Raw genomic sequence first — 15,522 nt, 5'->3', positions numbered from 1 at the left:
TGATTAAAATGATCATTAAAATGATTGCACATTAACCTGAGAAAGCGTTGAAGAAAGACCGGGAGACATGGACAAGGAGGATTCTAATATCGGGAGAAAGCCATCTGTTTGCATTAGCGACTATCCTGAGCTGTGATGTCAAAGGCAGCAGACAGAAAACGTCCATTTCTAACTTTCAAGAGTCTTTTTGTGTTTGGTTTACTTTGCTTTGCTTGTTCTACCCTCTGGAAAACCACTATTAATGAAGACATTCCAAAACTTGTATTTGCTTAATTGCTTAAATGATCAGTCATAAGTTAAAATCCCAGCCATTTTAAACACTCCTTACACACACACACACACACACACACACACACACACACACACACACGCACACACACACACACACACGTAGTGTTTTCATGTTTTATGGGGGCTTTCCATAGACATAATGATTTTTATACTGTACAAACTGTATATTCTATTCCCTTACACTAACCCTACCCATCTCAGAAAACTTTCTGCAATTTCACATTTTCAAAAAAACATAACTTTTTTTTATTTATAAGCCGTTTTCCTCATGGGGACCAAAAAATGTCCCCACACGAACAAGGATTTCGGATATTGCCATCCTTGTGGGGACATTTTGTCCCCATAATGTAGGGTTTACCAGGCCACACACGCACACACACATACACACACACACACACACACACACACACTTTTGCCACATTCTGCGATTTCTTTGTTATTATGACCCTATATTCACAGCCTACAATCCCATAGAGAAGTGGAGCTGGCATTGATGTGGTTTGATTTGCAGTCAATGTGGCTGTATTGAGACTCCTGCTGGGATCCAAATGCCATTAGATGGAACAGCGGCTCTTTTAAACAGAGCAGGTTCTTGCCCTAGTGCCTTCCTTCTAAAGTGTGTGGCAGACACATCACAGAACGCTGACACCAGGGATATTGTTCTTTGAGTGTGCCACTGGGTTCAGTCCCCGTTTAACGCATCAGAACCCAGTGTCTGTCACGCGTCTGCAAAAAGCTCTGTGAAAAGACAGGCCGCCTGTGTCTGTCCACTTCACAATTGTGATGAAATCAGCCAAGCATTTTTTCATTCCCTTTTTACCCCTCCATCACTCACTACCCTCAGATAATTACGACTTTTCTCCTGCATGTTCACCCAAAGAGAAGGATGGAGGGAGGGGAGTGATAAGCAAACTTTTGCCTTGTCATCAAAATAACAGCCATGGGATAAACAGCAGGGCAGAAAATAATGTCTTCATTAGAGCAGAATGAAGAACTGACTGGAAACGTTTCAAATATATAATTAATTTGAAATGTTTTGGTTACTAAGTTGGTAGCTTATACTTGAGGACCCTTTGTCCTGTTTTTGATTATAATGTTTTCTTGCTCTTTTTTTTTTTCCAGTCCAATCTTCCTGTGACTCTTATGTTGACCTTTTTTTTGTTTACCACAAGTATATCATTGCCTTTAAGCACGAATGTGCCGTATCCATGTTAGATTTTACAGTTAACATGAAGACAGGTTAAGAATGGGTTGAAAGGCTTTGTTGGAATTTTGTAGGAAAGGAAGAATGTGTCACATTATAATAAGTAGCCTATTTTTTCCCGGTTGGATTTATTTATTTATTTATTTATCTATCTATCTATCTATTTATCAATTGTCCTGATATTACATAAATACTGTACTCAATCTCTTCTCAGCCTTGCCATGGGCCTCCCTGTGATTTCAGCATCGCTCAGAGTCATGGACATTGTCATGAACAGCAGAAGGGCCTCAGTTGCAATATTTAGTCAGTGACTAACTGTTCTGGTGCTCAGTGGTGGGTTGAAATGTTGAGAGCAATTTGTTGCTAGGAGCAGAGGGCCTCGAGTGGAATAGAGCAGTGCTGAATAGGCCACGGGCAGCCGAATGAGACCATCCATGGCTTAGCCCTAATACAATTTGAAAGGCATTGCTCTCCTAGAGTGTTCTCAATGACACAACACTCTAGATCTTCTTCAAGTGCAATAACAATGTCAGACTCAACAGCCAGGCTTTTGGTTGACATTGGAAGGTTCAGAAAATAAAGGCAAGAGGTCAGACGAATAACCTGCCGTTATTGTAAGGCTGTTAACCGACTTTTAGAGCGTCAAGTGGGGTTATGCAATACACTCCTGCTGATGGTCATTAATGATTTTTCACATGCATTTGCAGTTCACTATGTGATGTTCAAATTAAATGTCAAACATAATTACGATTGCACTACAACCCGTATTGTCACAACTGTTGCCGTTTTTTTTATTTTTATTTTTTTATTTGACTGGCTTCAAAATATTTTGTCATTGCTACTGTAAACATGAATATTTCACCATCATAGAAAGAAGTGTAGAAACGTTGTTTATTATTTTGTTAAGTGTTATGCTCTGGAAGGTTAAAGAATTGCCAGTTTATTGATTATATTTAGTAGCATGTGTATGTAACAAATGCTATTATAAATATATGAATTCTTTAACAGGCCGTGCACATTTAATTTAACCCAGAAAATATTTGTGCTCATGTCAAGTAACTCTGCTGGCTTTTCTGCCGCTTAACTCCAGGATTATCTCAATCAATATTTCATGAATAAGTCTAAATCAAATCGTTGGATCCACGCCACAGAGTGTGGGTAGGTCACTGATTAGCTGATTTGACAGGAAATGATGCGATGTTTACTCAGGGGTTTCAATGAAAAGCTGGCAGGCAATCTAAGACATAGACTCATGGACAGACAGAAAGACACATAAAGATTTTTTTTTATCCTGCTTAATGAGTAATCTTGCGTTAATCTAAAATGTGTTGAACTGATGCATGATGCCTCTATCCACTGAGAGAAGATGCCATAAGAGTGATAAAAAGCCTCTGAGAGTACTCCATTCTGGTGTCTTAAATTCAATCATGTCTGACTGACGTGGTTATCTTTGAAAGAGCGATTTCCTCTCATTTTCATGCTTGTTAGTGTTGCGAGCGTAGCTGTATGTAATTTCTTAATTTAAATGTAAATGATTTGCACTACAAGTTTCTAGAACTGTTCAATTTGTAGTTCTAAAACCTGGAAGAGAATCGATGTTTTGGAACCATGGGTTCTCTTGAGAATTTTTTTATTTTTTTATTTTCATTTTCTTAACATAACTTGAAGAGACTTGCATGATTTGTTCTACAATATATATATATATATATATATATATATATATATATATATATATACAGTTAAAAATATTAATTTTATTTGATTTATTTATATGAAAAATATTATTCAAAATAATTATACTATTTCTGCATCCTAATGATGATCATAGACCTTTTGTTTCACTCATAAATCAAAAACTGTTGTTCAATAAACCCATTAGAAATTTTCTAAAGGGAACCTGTGGTGAATTATCCTTTTTAGGCTGTCCTACAAATGCAGTGTTGACTACTGCAATGTAAAACTTTGACCGTGAGCTGTTCTCTCATCTCTCTGTAAAATCTTGTTTGCTTGGTAATTTGGTTTGAATGCGGTTAGAGTTTTGTTGCTCTTGTTGAGTGACATGACCACAGCGGCACAATGTCAGTGCTGGCTAAGGTTTCATTAGGTCTCACCACACTACCTCAGATGTTAGCCTCATGCTTTCAACACTCATCTACTGCAGACTGACACCATAACCCACACTGTTGTTATAAGTGAATAAGATATGCTTGCACCCCTCATTTCTACTCACCTCCACAGCAGCACTGCTTTTATACTCCAAGGCTAGGTAAGGTTGCTCCCGAAGATCTCATTTTTCATTATCGGCCTCAAACTGTGTTTTTCTTTCAACAAACAGCTGAAAAGTGATGAGGCAAAATTGGAAACAATAAACGAGAAGCCCCCCTGTAAACAGATGATTATAAATTTTGCACATTATACTGTTATGTTTTATTAACAAATCAGGCCATTATAATGTACTGTACAGCAAATGGTAATATGTTTCAAATTGAGTTTGGTAGGTCGGTAATGAATTTTGAATAATGGCATGGTGAGCCCCTGTCTTTTTAATTTTAGACTAATTTAATTGCAGATCTGCGAAAAAGTGCATTTTAGCCTTCTGAAACTGCCTTAGGCTACAGACATCATCCCTAATTGAGGGTCTTGTGTGACCATATATGTTCATACAAATGACTTTAATATGCTTGTTGCATTGCACACTATGATTGTCAAAAAGAAAGTAGTAACTCATTGACTTATGGTCCTTTGAAGGGGACCTATACAAAAAACTAAACATTTGTCATGTTTGTGGCGCAGACATTATATTAATATGTGTTAAAGCGAGGATATAAACATGGCAGACTGTGTGACACTCATGGCGGGATCTTTGCTAATAGGTTAGATCAACACCATTCATGGGTGGGGCTTGCCCCTACTGTGACATCACAATAGGGGGAAATCTGGAATATCGTATTTTCAGACTCTGTTTCTGATTTATGGGGATTATAAAAAAAGAAAAAGAAAAGAGGAGTAGGTGAATTTTTACCATTATAGGCTGACTATTACACTGTGGACTGTGAATTTTGCATAATAGTTCCCCCTTTAAAGCAACAAATGGCCCCATGTATTTGGGTTTATTGACAATCTGGAACTAAGAACAAGAGATGTAAACCATGATAAAAGATGCCCCATTTACAGTCTTTGACTAATGTCTGGCGAGGAGAACTGGCCCATTCATACTTATTGTAGTCAATCGACGAACCTTTCACACCTCTGCCGTGATGAGACTTAATCTTCATTATTCTTTTATCCTTATTCTTTTGTTTGAATTCAGCCATTATAACCGTTATTCTGGCTTTATGGCTTGGCCATTTACACCTCTTTCATCCCACTATACATGAATAATCCACCTTTTATCTTAAGTCTTGTTAGAAAACAAAAAAAAAAATAAAAATATTCTTGGGACATTATATGAATTCTTTTAACAAATTAGATTATGGAATAGAAAAGCTCCTGCAGCACAGGTTTACACTTTTACTTAAAGCTCACTTTAAAACACCATCGAGTATTTGTATCATATTCCGGTCGCGGTTTAAAATGGTTTTAAGTCAAAAAAAGATGTTTAAATATGTTACAGTATATTTAGCATTTTATATGCAGCTAATGGCTACACCTTGCTTAGTATGTATACTGTAAACATTCTTCATTCATATACCCCAAATCACATGAAAAATCACACACAAACCACAAATACTTGAAATCGTGCATTTATTAGCTTCTTGTTTCAGATGAAGAGATGTGTCTTTAGTTTTGTTTGTCACAGAGGTCAGAATGAGGAAGTGTACAGGACCTCAGAAGGGCAGGATTATTGCCACGTTGAATCACGTGAGATGATTGACAGTTGTACAGCGAATGAGAGAGCGCTGAGATCATAACTGACGCAAATCAGGAAGAGGAGAGACAGAGCTTGCTGTGTTCACTGTTTGAGCTCTTCAGATCGCATAGCCTAATTCAGTGGAAAATTAATAGTAATGTTATTCTGTATGATGACATATTTTACAAACACGTGATGACAAATCATTATTTCTCCAAATATGCGCACCATTGGACTAAGAGCCCTGACGGATGCTGTATTTTGCATGTATGTGAACATAAATAAACCGGAGAAAACGTGATTGAATGAATTATGAGTGATGAATCCTATTCAAAATATTGAACATTACAGATTAATAATTTTGCACTCCTGTCATAAATTAAGAAATTAATGTCACTGCAAACCGAAGCTGGAGTCTTAAATCTTTCTAATGATGCTCAGTTTGTCCAGATCAAGTAAGAGCGTGATGTTTTAACGGGTAGTGAATGTTGAACAACAATAATCTGGGGCCGTCTGCGATCTTTGCCGCTTTTAATAGCACACTCTAAATGCATTCACATACTCTCTCTCTCTCTCTCTCTCTCTCTCTCTCTCGCTCTCTCTCTCTCTCTCTCTCGCTCTCTCTCTCTCTCTCTCTCTCTCTCTCTCTCTCGCTTTATTCTTATCCTCCCCCAGGTCTTTTAATGTCTCCAGATACATTGTGTTTTATAGCCAATTATCTTACACAATCCATTATTGGTTTTACTGTTATCTCTCATGCATTGCTTTATCTTCCTGTTGGAGTGCATGGCCTACACAAGTTGCCTGAAGGCGCCACACACAAAGAATTCTCTCATTTGCATTCGTCTTCACTTCATTTGCAATGTGCTGTTTTTAGATGAACCTGTTTTAAATATGTTGTTCTTTCCTCTGGAGTTTCATGTGGTCACACATATGTGGAAAATTCTCTATATTTCTTCATGTTCTTGTCACAGGTAGCATTTTACTGAGGGAACAGAGTCTGACTCATCTCGCATGTGTTGCTACAGGTGCCACAATGACCTGTGCTATTTGTCAATATTAAGGATGGGAAAATAAACACAAAAAATGTCCACTTTTTCCAGAGTTGTGTTGTAACCCAGTTCATCTTCAAACCAAACTTTACTAACCTTTAATGAACTTGTTCGGGTTTTATGTATTCTAACGGAGCCCTTTGCCTGTCATTTCCTGTCTTTAGCTGGGTGAATAACTTTGGCCATGAGGGTCTCGGACTGCTTTTGGATGCGTTGGAGAGGCTTCTTGACAAGAAACTGTAAGTTATGCTGGATTTTCTAATATCATCTTAAGAAATTCTCTTTCTTCAGTGCTTATGGATTGCTCATTCACACACTCTTTCTCTTTACTCACTAATTTTATTTTCCTCAGGCAAGAGAACATTGACAAGAAGAACCAGCACAAACTCATTCAGTGCCTCAAGGCCTTCATGAACAATAAGGTGTGTTTAGAATTTGAAAGCTCCACCACAAGTAGTTTATATCATTTTGTATCCCACACTTACCAATTGTAAAAAAAAGAAAAAGAAAAAAGGATATAAAATTATATGAAATCATGCCAACTCCTTGTCCTTGAGAAATAACATATTTCTGATTGAAATGCTGCTGCTTTATTAAACAGTAGCAAACACAAATGAAGCTCATTCAACTCCAGATAATCATCAGATTTAATCTTTTAAAGCTGCTTTCATGCTTAAATGTTATTGATATTATTTAATTTATACCTCAGCCATGTTAAATGAATGTTATTTTACTTTTATTAGTATTTGTTTATTTAATACTAAAAAATAAGTATTATTATAATACCCCCCCCCCCCCCACACACACACAGTGAATTCTTTGTTTTGCTCAAATTGTGGTCAAGTGTAGTGTATTACACCCTATGAGGAAGACAAATATGCAGGAATATGATTATTTGTCCCTGCTGTTCTGTCCTGATTTAAATGAATTAATCTTAAAATATATCTACACCCGCTTAATTGTCTCTCTTTCAGAGAGGAGCCTGAATCTGTCCATACACAAGTTGTTTGCTTAAAGACATTATCCATTGCAAAATGTTTCCATTTAAAATGTGCAATAAAATGAGATGTCTTTTTGTTTTCAGTATGGCCTCCAAAGGATTTTGGGGGACGAGCGAAGCCTTCTCCTCCTCGCAAGGGCGATTGATCCCAAACAGACTAATATGATGACCGAAATTGTCAAGATTCTGTCAGCTGTTTGTATCATCGGAGAGGAGAACATGTAAGATCATCATCTTAATCCCATTTTGTGTCATAAAAATGACATATGCCAAAATGTACTGATAGTTTTATGGTATCAAAATCAGATATAGTAAAAATATATCTGATATAAGAAATAGATTATAATTTCTTTTATATAAAATGCGATGCATGCTTTTTTAGTTTTGTTGTTAAGTAATCAAGAAACTGTGTTTGGTGCAGCCGACCATTTTTATTTGCCGATCAGCACCTTTAGCCCTAAAATCTGTATGGGCAAACACGCGCAGACAGTTTCATACACACACAGACAGTTTCATGCACACATGCTAAGTGCAGGTTGGGTGAATCGGTGTGGGGTAGGTGAATAGATTAGTGTTTTTATGGGTGTGTAGGTGATCAGAGGGTGTGCAGATCTGTGTGACAGCTGTAAAAACGTTGATACCCCACTTAGTGTCGAAACTTGCTCCTTCCCCCTCAAATGCTGTGCAGTGACACTGGCTTATGTTTGGTGCTGTCACATCAAAGCCCTCTTTAGGAGTTGAGCAGGTGTAGCTTATTCTGAAGCCATGTTTGAATCAGCATGAAAGACTCTGTACAGCCCACTCACGACTACAACTTAATCACCTGGATCACAAAACGCGGATCTTACACCTAGTTGTTCGAAACTTCTCTCGTGTCGCAGTTTCTTCCACGACAGAGCAAGGTACACCGATTTGTGGTAACGAGACATGTAAAAAGTGAACTTAAAGGGATAGTTCACCCATAAATGAAATTTCTGTCATTTTCTCACCCTAAAGTTGTTCCAAACCTGTACGAGTTTCTTTCATAATTACTTTTCACAAAAGAAGGTAACCAAACAGTTGACGGTAGCCATTGACTGCCATAGTATTTTTCCCCCCATACTATGGAAGTCAATGGCTGTTGTCAACTGTTTGGTTTCCGGCATTCTTCAAAATATCTTCTTTTTAAAAGAGGCTGATATCCTGGTCAGGCCAGTGCGCACACGACGCTGAACAGGAGTAGTATAGTCCCATATTCAATTTGATTCATTGTGAAGTCATTCATCTGTGCTCTGATTTCAGAGTTACAATTATATCTACTAAGAGCCGTCGAGTCATCTCCCAACACATGTGTAATTCACGTTTTGAGAGTCACTCTCCCACTCTTTACCCTGCAACTTTGACACTGGGATCACTTGAATATATGGCTTCACTTTCAAAATCTGTTCCCTTATCACGCTCAAATGAGTTATCACCTCTCACCCACATAAAAAGACGACAAATTGATTGACAGGTCTCCCTTACCCGACCCTGGTTTGTTGAACTGAACCAATAAGGGTCATGTCAAGGAAAAAATATGTAGATGTCTACACGATAGATTACTTTTCTGTGATACTTTTTATATTATACATGTGTTCGAATTTATTAAAATCACATTACTACACAAAAAAGCGCCAGCCATTTTAAAAAGCTGGCCAAATTTTTTTCACCTGCCCAAAGCATATTTCTCCCGCCCAGCCCAATCAAAAGTAACCACATTAGAACCCGCCCAATCTGCAACACTGCCTCTTGGTCGGGAAACACTGTCCTAGGGTATACCTTTCATGATGAGTTTGTCAATAAAATTCTCAAAGATCAAATATTTACCGCATTGTATTGCTACCAATCAGCGGCATTTTCAGACAGATTAAACGAAGTAAGATCAAATAATTTTAATAAATTATTATTCTGAGTTCTGAAGAATTTATTATAACATTATTATTTTAATAATAATAAAAAAAAACCTGCATAATGTTCATTTTAAACTTTAATGATATAGTAATGTGCTATAACATTATTTGAGAGTTTTAAATATCTGGATGGGTATCAAAATTAATTGAAATGAGATCAGAACTGAAATGAATCACAATCTTCTTTTCTATTTAAAGTACATTTTTGGGTGAACTATCTTTAAGTTAAGGTAACTCTGTCAGTTTCCAGTGAGGTGTCCCCCCCTGTACTAATCTGATGAGAGCAGGATCAATGACATGATGGCAAGCTACACAGTTAAGACTGTGTGTTTCTTTACTCAATAGGCTATTTTTACACAAGCGCTGGTTTGTTCTGCTGTTATTATTTTGTCTATGATGCATTCTGTTATTTCTTTCCCTCAGCCATGAACTGCAATCCACCAGTTCTTGAGTCAGCAAAACAGACATGGGACCTTATGAAGTCCTTAATTTGCTTTCCCACCAACACTTTGTACTTCTGTCCAAACACATTGCTTCAGTTCTCTTATGTTGCTGCTTTTTACACAGCGTCACATACTGTAGAATAAAGGGTCCCTCTTATTACTATGGATAACATTAGGCTTGCTTTGATTTTGCTCACCCACAATGGGCTATAAAATCTACATAAAATCTGTAGCCGCGTTTCCATTACCCTACAAATTGTGCAAATTGAAATTGCGAATTGAAAATACGCCCAATGGAAACATGTCGATTTCGCAAAAATTTCCATTTATCGCAAAAAAAGTTTTTACGCTCGCATGAGGTGGTTTTTCAGGCAATTCGAAAAAGAAATATTTCGCAAAACTGCAATGGAAACAGTTTTTGCGCATTTACGGGTCACCTGACGTAGATGGCGCGGTATGTTTGGACTGAATACGAGACAGAATTCTTTATTAAATCCATAAAAGACAAAAGAATTACAGGAATAATGGATTCTAAACCTCAAATAAATGCCACAATCAAGACCTCGAAGCAGAAATGAGGGAGAAACACCCAGAAACACCTCATATGTGCCGCTCACAAGTATAATAAGGGTCGTTCCTTACCATGAATGCTTTGAAAACACACATACATCTCCTTCGATTAATAATAATGGCTAGTGCAGTGGCTGGGATATAGTACATAAACCTACCAACGTCTGTTGCCATGGTTTTTGGAATGATTTTACTTATCGCGAGAGGATAAAAATGAAGTTTTAGTCGCATAACATCGGTTAATGGAAACGCCGTCATTTCGCAATAGTTTTTTGTCGACATTTAGAAAAAATCGCAAAAGTTTTGCGCAAATCTGTAATGGAAACGCGCCTTGTGATATTATTTAAGGTCCCCTGCATGAACGTCCGAGACTGAGATTGCGAGCTTAGACCAACTTGTGTTGCAATTCTGAACTAATGTCACGGTCGTTGCTTGATAAAAAGCATGTTTACATAAACACATTGTTTTCTGTCGTCTTGTTTTCCTTTAGTCTGGATAAGATCCTGGCAGCCATGACCATTGCAGCAGAGAGGAATAATAAGGAGAGGTTTGCTGCAATAGTGGAGGGGCTGGAGAACCACGAAGCCCAGCAGCTACAGGTCAGTGTGCTGCCTTTTCCAAGAAACAGTGAGTCAGAGAGCTGTGCTTCCCCACCTGCCACTCCACCTTATTACTGCATGTTATAATTCATTGCACTCTTTATTTTAGACAAACTTTTCATAGATACCTTTTTGTTTGCTCTGATAGAATGAAAATACAGCAGCATTTCTTATCGTTTTGTTTTAAATTTTACATTTAATTTCTTATAAAGTTATAAATTTAAAGTTATTGAATTAAAGGCACACTATGCATTTTCCGTTTTTCTCAAACAGCGACCCCTAGAGTCGCTGTGGAGTACTTGTATTTAACTTTACTGTACCACTCAAGCAGAGCCGTCTCTGCCATATACATCATATAGATAGACGCCCTATCGACCGCTACTGCCTACTGGCGCGGTCGAGCCGTGGGGCCGCCATCTTAGACCGGTCACCCGCTCCACTCAGTGTAATCTGTATGGCAGGTGCAATGAGCTGTCAGCGCATTTAATTAATCATACCGAACTGAATACCGAACTGATTTTCACGCAGGTTTTTTTTCTGCAAAAGTCATTCATGTAGCTATGATACAGGACACATGGTTCGGCGTATTTTAATATTCATAGTAGGCTTAACAGTAATATAATATTCTGATATAAGATATAAAGTGACCAGACGTCCAAAATATGTGATGTAGAATATAAGGTATTTTATAAATCACACACTATAAATATGATAAAGAAGCAGAAACAGATAGTTGAAGTAACGTATGTGTATACTACACTGCTTCCTAATATCACGTGCGCAAACACAAATAACCTTTTTTTTTAATATATATATATAAAACAGTTATGTCCGGTCGAACAATGTGTGAATTAACTTCAGATTGGATTGTGTTGGTAATAGGCACTTACCTAGCTCTAAAAGTAAGTTTCGTGCCTCTAACAAGTGCTTTCGAACTTTCTGATCTGAATGGTGTGTGGAAAACACTTGAGTTGAGGGAGGGAGAAAACACTTGGGGGGAGACTTCTCCCAGTGTCTAGAACGCAACTGAATGCCTTTTCAAGCGTCTCAATACTTGAAAAACCACAGGAAACTACTATTAAACACAAAATTACTTGATTTACAGAGGGTCTATTCGCACGTCTATTAATATAAATGTTACCTGAGGTAATTTTCCCGGACCTTTTTACAGAAGGTAAAAGTCGCCGCAATCTTTACTGACATTGTCCGTAATGATTACTGAGATGGCACATTCGGACGGGACTAAAATAACCGAGAAGCTCTTGTAATTATTACTTTACCCCACCTCTCTGGTGCAGTAAACATAGCCTAGCTAACGTTAGCTGGCTACGATTTCAGTACAGTAATATCAAAGATCCTTGCTGCTTCTTAATTATCTGGTAATATTCTATTCACAAAATACAACCAATAGTACAGTAATGTTAAAAGTAATCCCCCGGGCCCTATTTGCGATGGTCCGCCGATTACAACAGGAAAATGGTCCACAGTGCTCTGGCATCTTAACTGCTGCCACGCAACGAAACTAGGAGTACGACCGGTTTAAGATGGCGGCTGCATTTCTCAGTGCCCAGCGGCCAATAGGGCATCTAGTCTCTATATAATATCTATGGTCTTTGCACTCCTCCGACCGCGCTTTCTTTGTTTTCTTCGTCGACTCTGCCATGATTCACGTCTGAAATGCGTGCTAGTGTCTTCCATAGAGGCTGCTTCACATGTTGTTGATGTATGTGACGTTGTGCCGTAAAGCAAGTCGTGATTCTCGCGAGATTTGTCAGGACGCCACCTCTCAAACTTGCATTGCTAGTTTTGCCAGCGGCGTCCCCCCCTGCTTTGCTATCGGGATGATTCGCCCTACTACGAGTTTGTTTACCATCAAAATGATTTTGAAGCTGTTATATTAAGGTACAAATCTTGCATAGTGTGCCTTTAAATTTAGATCTAAATTAAGTTCTAAAAGTTTTAAATTACATTTTATTTTTATTTATTTTATTATTTTGGGGGGGGTGGGGGGGGGTGGGGGGGGGTGGTATGTTTTATATGGGTAGGTTCTTTAGCATGTGTTTGAATTTGGTGTCTGTTATTCTCTAGAAAGAGCACAGACTATTCAAGTGGAACACACATAAACATCATATGTTTTCTAAATTGTATATTCCCTCATGTTTTATTTCACTTATTTCAAATAATTAGTAGAATTCTAACTTGCCCAGGGCAGCAGATATAGATCTGCTGTTTAGTGTCAGTCAGTGCGTGAGGCCTCTACACTCCGAATGCTCTGTTTGATGCTGGAGCCAGGTAGAAATTGGCACATCTGTCACTCAAAGCTCTTTTGCACCTCTGCTCAGCTTGACATGTAAACAAAGTCCCCCTATCCCTCTCCTCACTGTGTTCTGTGGTCTTCTGTCAACCCAGCCACCTACACCACAAGATGGAAGCTAGCTGCTGGCTATTTTAATGGAACGGGAGGTGTATTATAAACCCTAATCAGCCCCAACCAGGTCACACAAAGAACCTGGAGCTCTGGAAACTAGCAAATAACAAACAAACCAAAAAAAAACAAAAAAAAACTTCTTGAGAGGGGGTTACTTTATCATCTTCCCTTCTTACTTTTTCCTCTGCATTCTCCAATCTGGTCTCAGAGGAACTGAATCAAAAGGGCAAGAATGCAGCACCACAACTGTATTTATCATTTTCTGATTCTCCACAACCTGCACTGATCTGTGACCAAGCACAACAAGCCACTCTCACACATTCATTAACCAAATCCCTAATCTTTGTGTTGCTGTTGAGAGAGCAAAGAAGACAACAATATGATATAGAGGGAGCTAGTGTTGTCAAAAGACCCGGTACTTCGGTACCAAGTCGGTACTATTTTTTTTTTAAACGTCACGGTACCAGGTTTTCTCAGACCCGGTACTTGATGCGCGTGCATGCCCGAAGCGCGTGCAGTTGCGTCCTCTTCATAAAAGCGCTGATGGCGATCGGCGGTGCTGCTGCTGATGTGGTGCTGATGTTTTTGCGCGTGCAGATACGTTATTTCAAATGGCGCGCGGCAAGCGCGCTCATAATAGAAGCGGCGCGCTCGTTTTTCCATGCGCGTTCATGGATGCATAGCAACGACAGACGCCACGGGAGTACAAACGCTTGTGCGAACTGCGCTCTCCATGACGACGAGGAAGGCCTATTAATTGATTTGTAGCCCTTGCATTAGCTTTACTACTAGATATATTTATGGAGATGAGAAATAAAAAGCCGTCATTAATATCAGTCCGTCAGAAAAGCAGTTCTAGTCTTATTCTTGGCTTGATAACTCTTAGCAGGTTTAAAAAGCCCTTTTAAAGTTAAATATGAATGCAGTTTTGGATTAAATAAAAGTATAGTCAAGTCAAATAAAACATATTTTATCTCCTGTATAGTTTGGTAATGCTACAATAAGATACCATTCATTAACATTACTTAATGCGTTATCTAACATAACACATTGAGTGAACAATATTTTACAACATTAATTAATGTTTGTGAATGTTATTTAATACAAACACTTGATTGGTCATGTTTGTTCACTTCATTCATTGTGCATTAAATAATGTTAACAGAAATAATGTTAACTTTTGATTTTAAAAATGTATTTTTAAATTAACCCCTAAAGGAGAATAATTGCGACAGTATATAACTATTGTTTTTTTGTTAGGTCATTTTATCTAATGTTATCTAACAAATGGAAACTTATTGTAAAGTGTTTTTAATACTACAGTTTCCATCTTTGTAACTGTGATATACACTTTAATATAATTATGTAAATTTAATCTAAATTAAGCTTTGGTACCGAAATTGGTACCGAGAACCGTGGATTTTCACTGGTATTGGTACCGAATACTGAAATTTTGGTACCGTGACAACACTAGAGGGAGCTAGGGGTGGGCGATATGACCTAAAATGAATATCACGGTATTTTTCATCTTTTGAACGGTGACGGTATAATATCACGGTATAACTTTTTTTTTTCACCAATAAAGAAATTTTCATTGATTTACTCCTTGATATTTATTCCTTTATAAGCAGTTATATATTACTGTATTCTAAATATAATTAGCCTATGTTTTATCCACAACTTTAAATGCTTTAATTTAGGCTATTTTGTAACAGCGCCACAGTTTAGCGCACCACGTAGAACACTCGGGAACCGCACCTGTGGCTGGCTGCACTGCTGCTTCGTGCTCAGTAAGGAATATAGGTAGTAATCTCTATGTGTCTGTCTGTCCGTTTGCATTTTGATTATTTCGAGAACCGTTCATCCAATCGACTTCACAAGGGAGTGCAGTGTCGCATTTGGTGCAATATAGACAGACACGCGAGACGCGACACGTTCAGAATTAATAGTAAACTACAGAACAGCGCGAGCGGGAAGCGGCGCACCTCACGCGAGCAGGGCGGCTATATTCTCCGAGAACGGACACTGCACTAGTGATATAAAACGCACACAGTCTGTTAATTAAGCAATACTTTTAAGGTAGTCTAATATTTTTCTGACTAACAAATTACTGACACAGTAAAGGGTAGATTTAAATAAAGAAAAACGAAATTTAAA

At 38.0% G+C, this 15,522-nt stretch overlaps 1 protein-coding gene across 7 annotated transcripts in view; it reads left to right on the top strand.

Annotated features, from left to right (window-relative positions):
* Positions 1-15,522, top strand: part of diaph2 (diaphanous-related formin 2) — a 444,655-nt gene that overhangs the window by 123,833 nt on the left and 305,300 nt on the right. For all 7 annotated transcript variants that reach the window (XM_084132527.1, XM_084132524.1, XM_084132525.1 and 4 more), the window contains 4 exons: positions 6,562-6,636; positions 6,750-6,819; positions 7,482-7,618; positions 10,829-10,937. In XM_084132527.1, the coding sequence (XP_083988653.1) occupies positions 6,562-6,636; positions 6,750-6,819; positions 7,482-7,618; positions 10,829-10,937 (391 nt within the window). The remainder of the gene's footprint in view (positions 1-6,561; positions 6,637-6,749; positions 6,820-7,481; positions 7,619-10,828; positions 10,938-15,522) is intronic.

Source organism: Abramis brama (assembly GCF_963993115.1).
Source record: "Abramis brama genome assembly, chromosome: 13".
Classification (NCBI taxonomy): domain Eukaryota; kingdom Metazoa; phylum Chordata; class Actinopteri; order Cypriniformes; family Leuciscidae; genus Abramis; species Abramis brama.
This window is presented reverse-complemented; position numbering and strand designations above follow the sequence as displayed.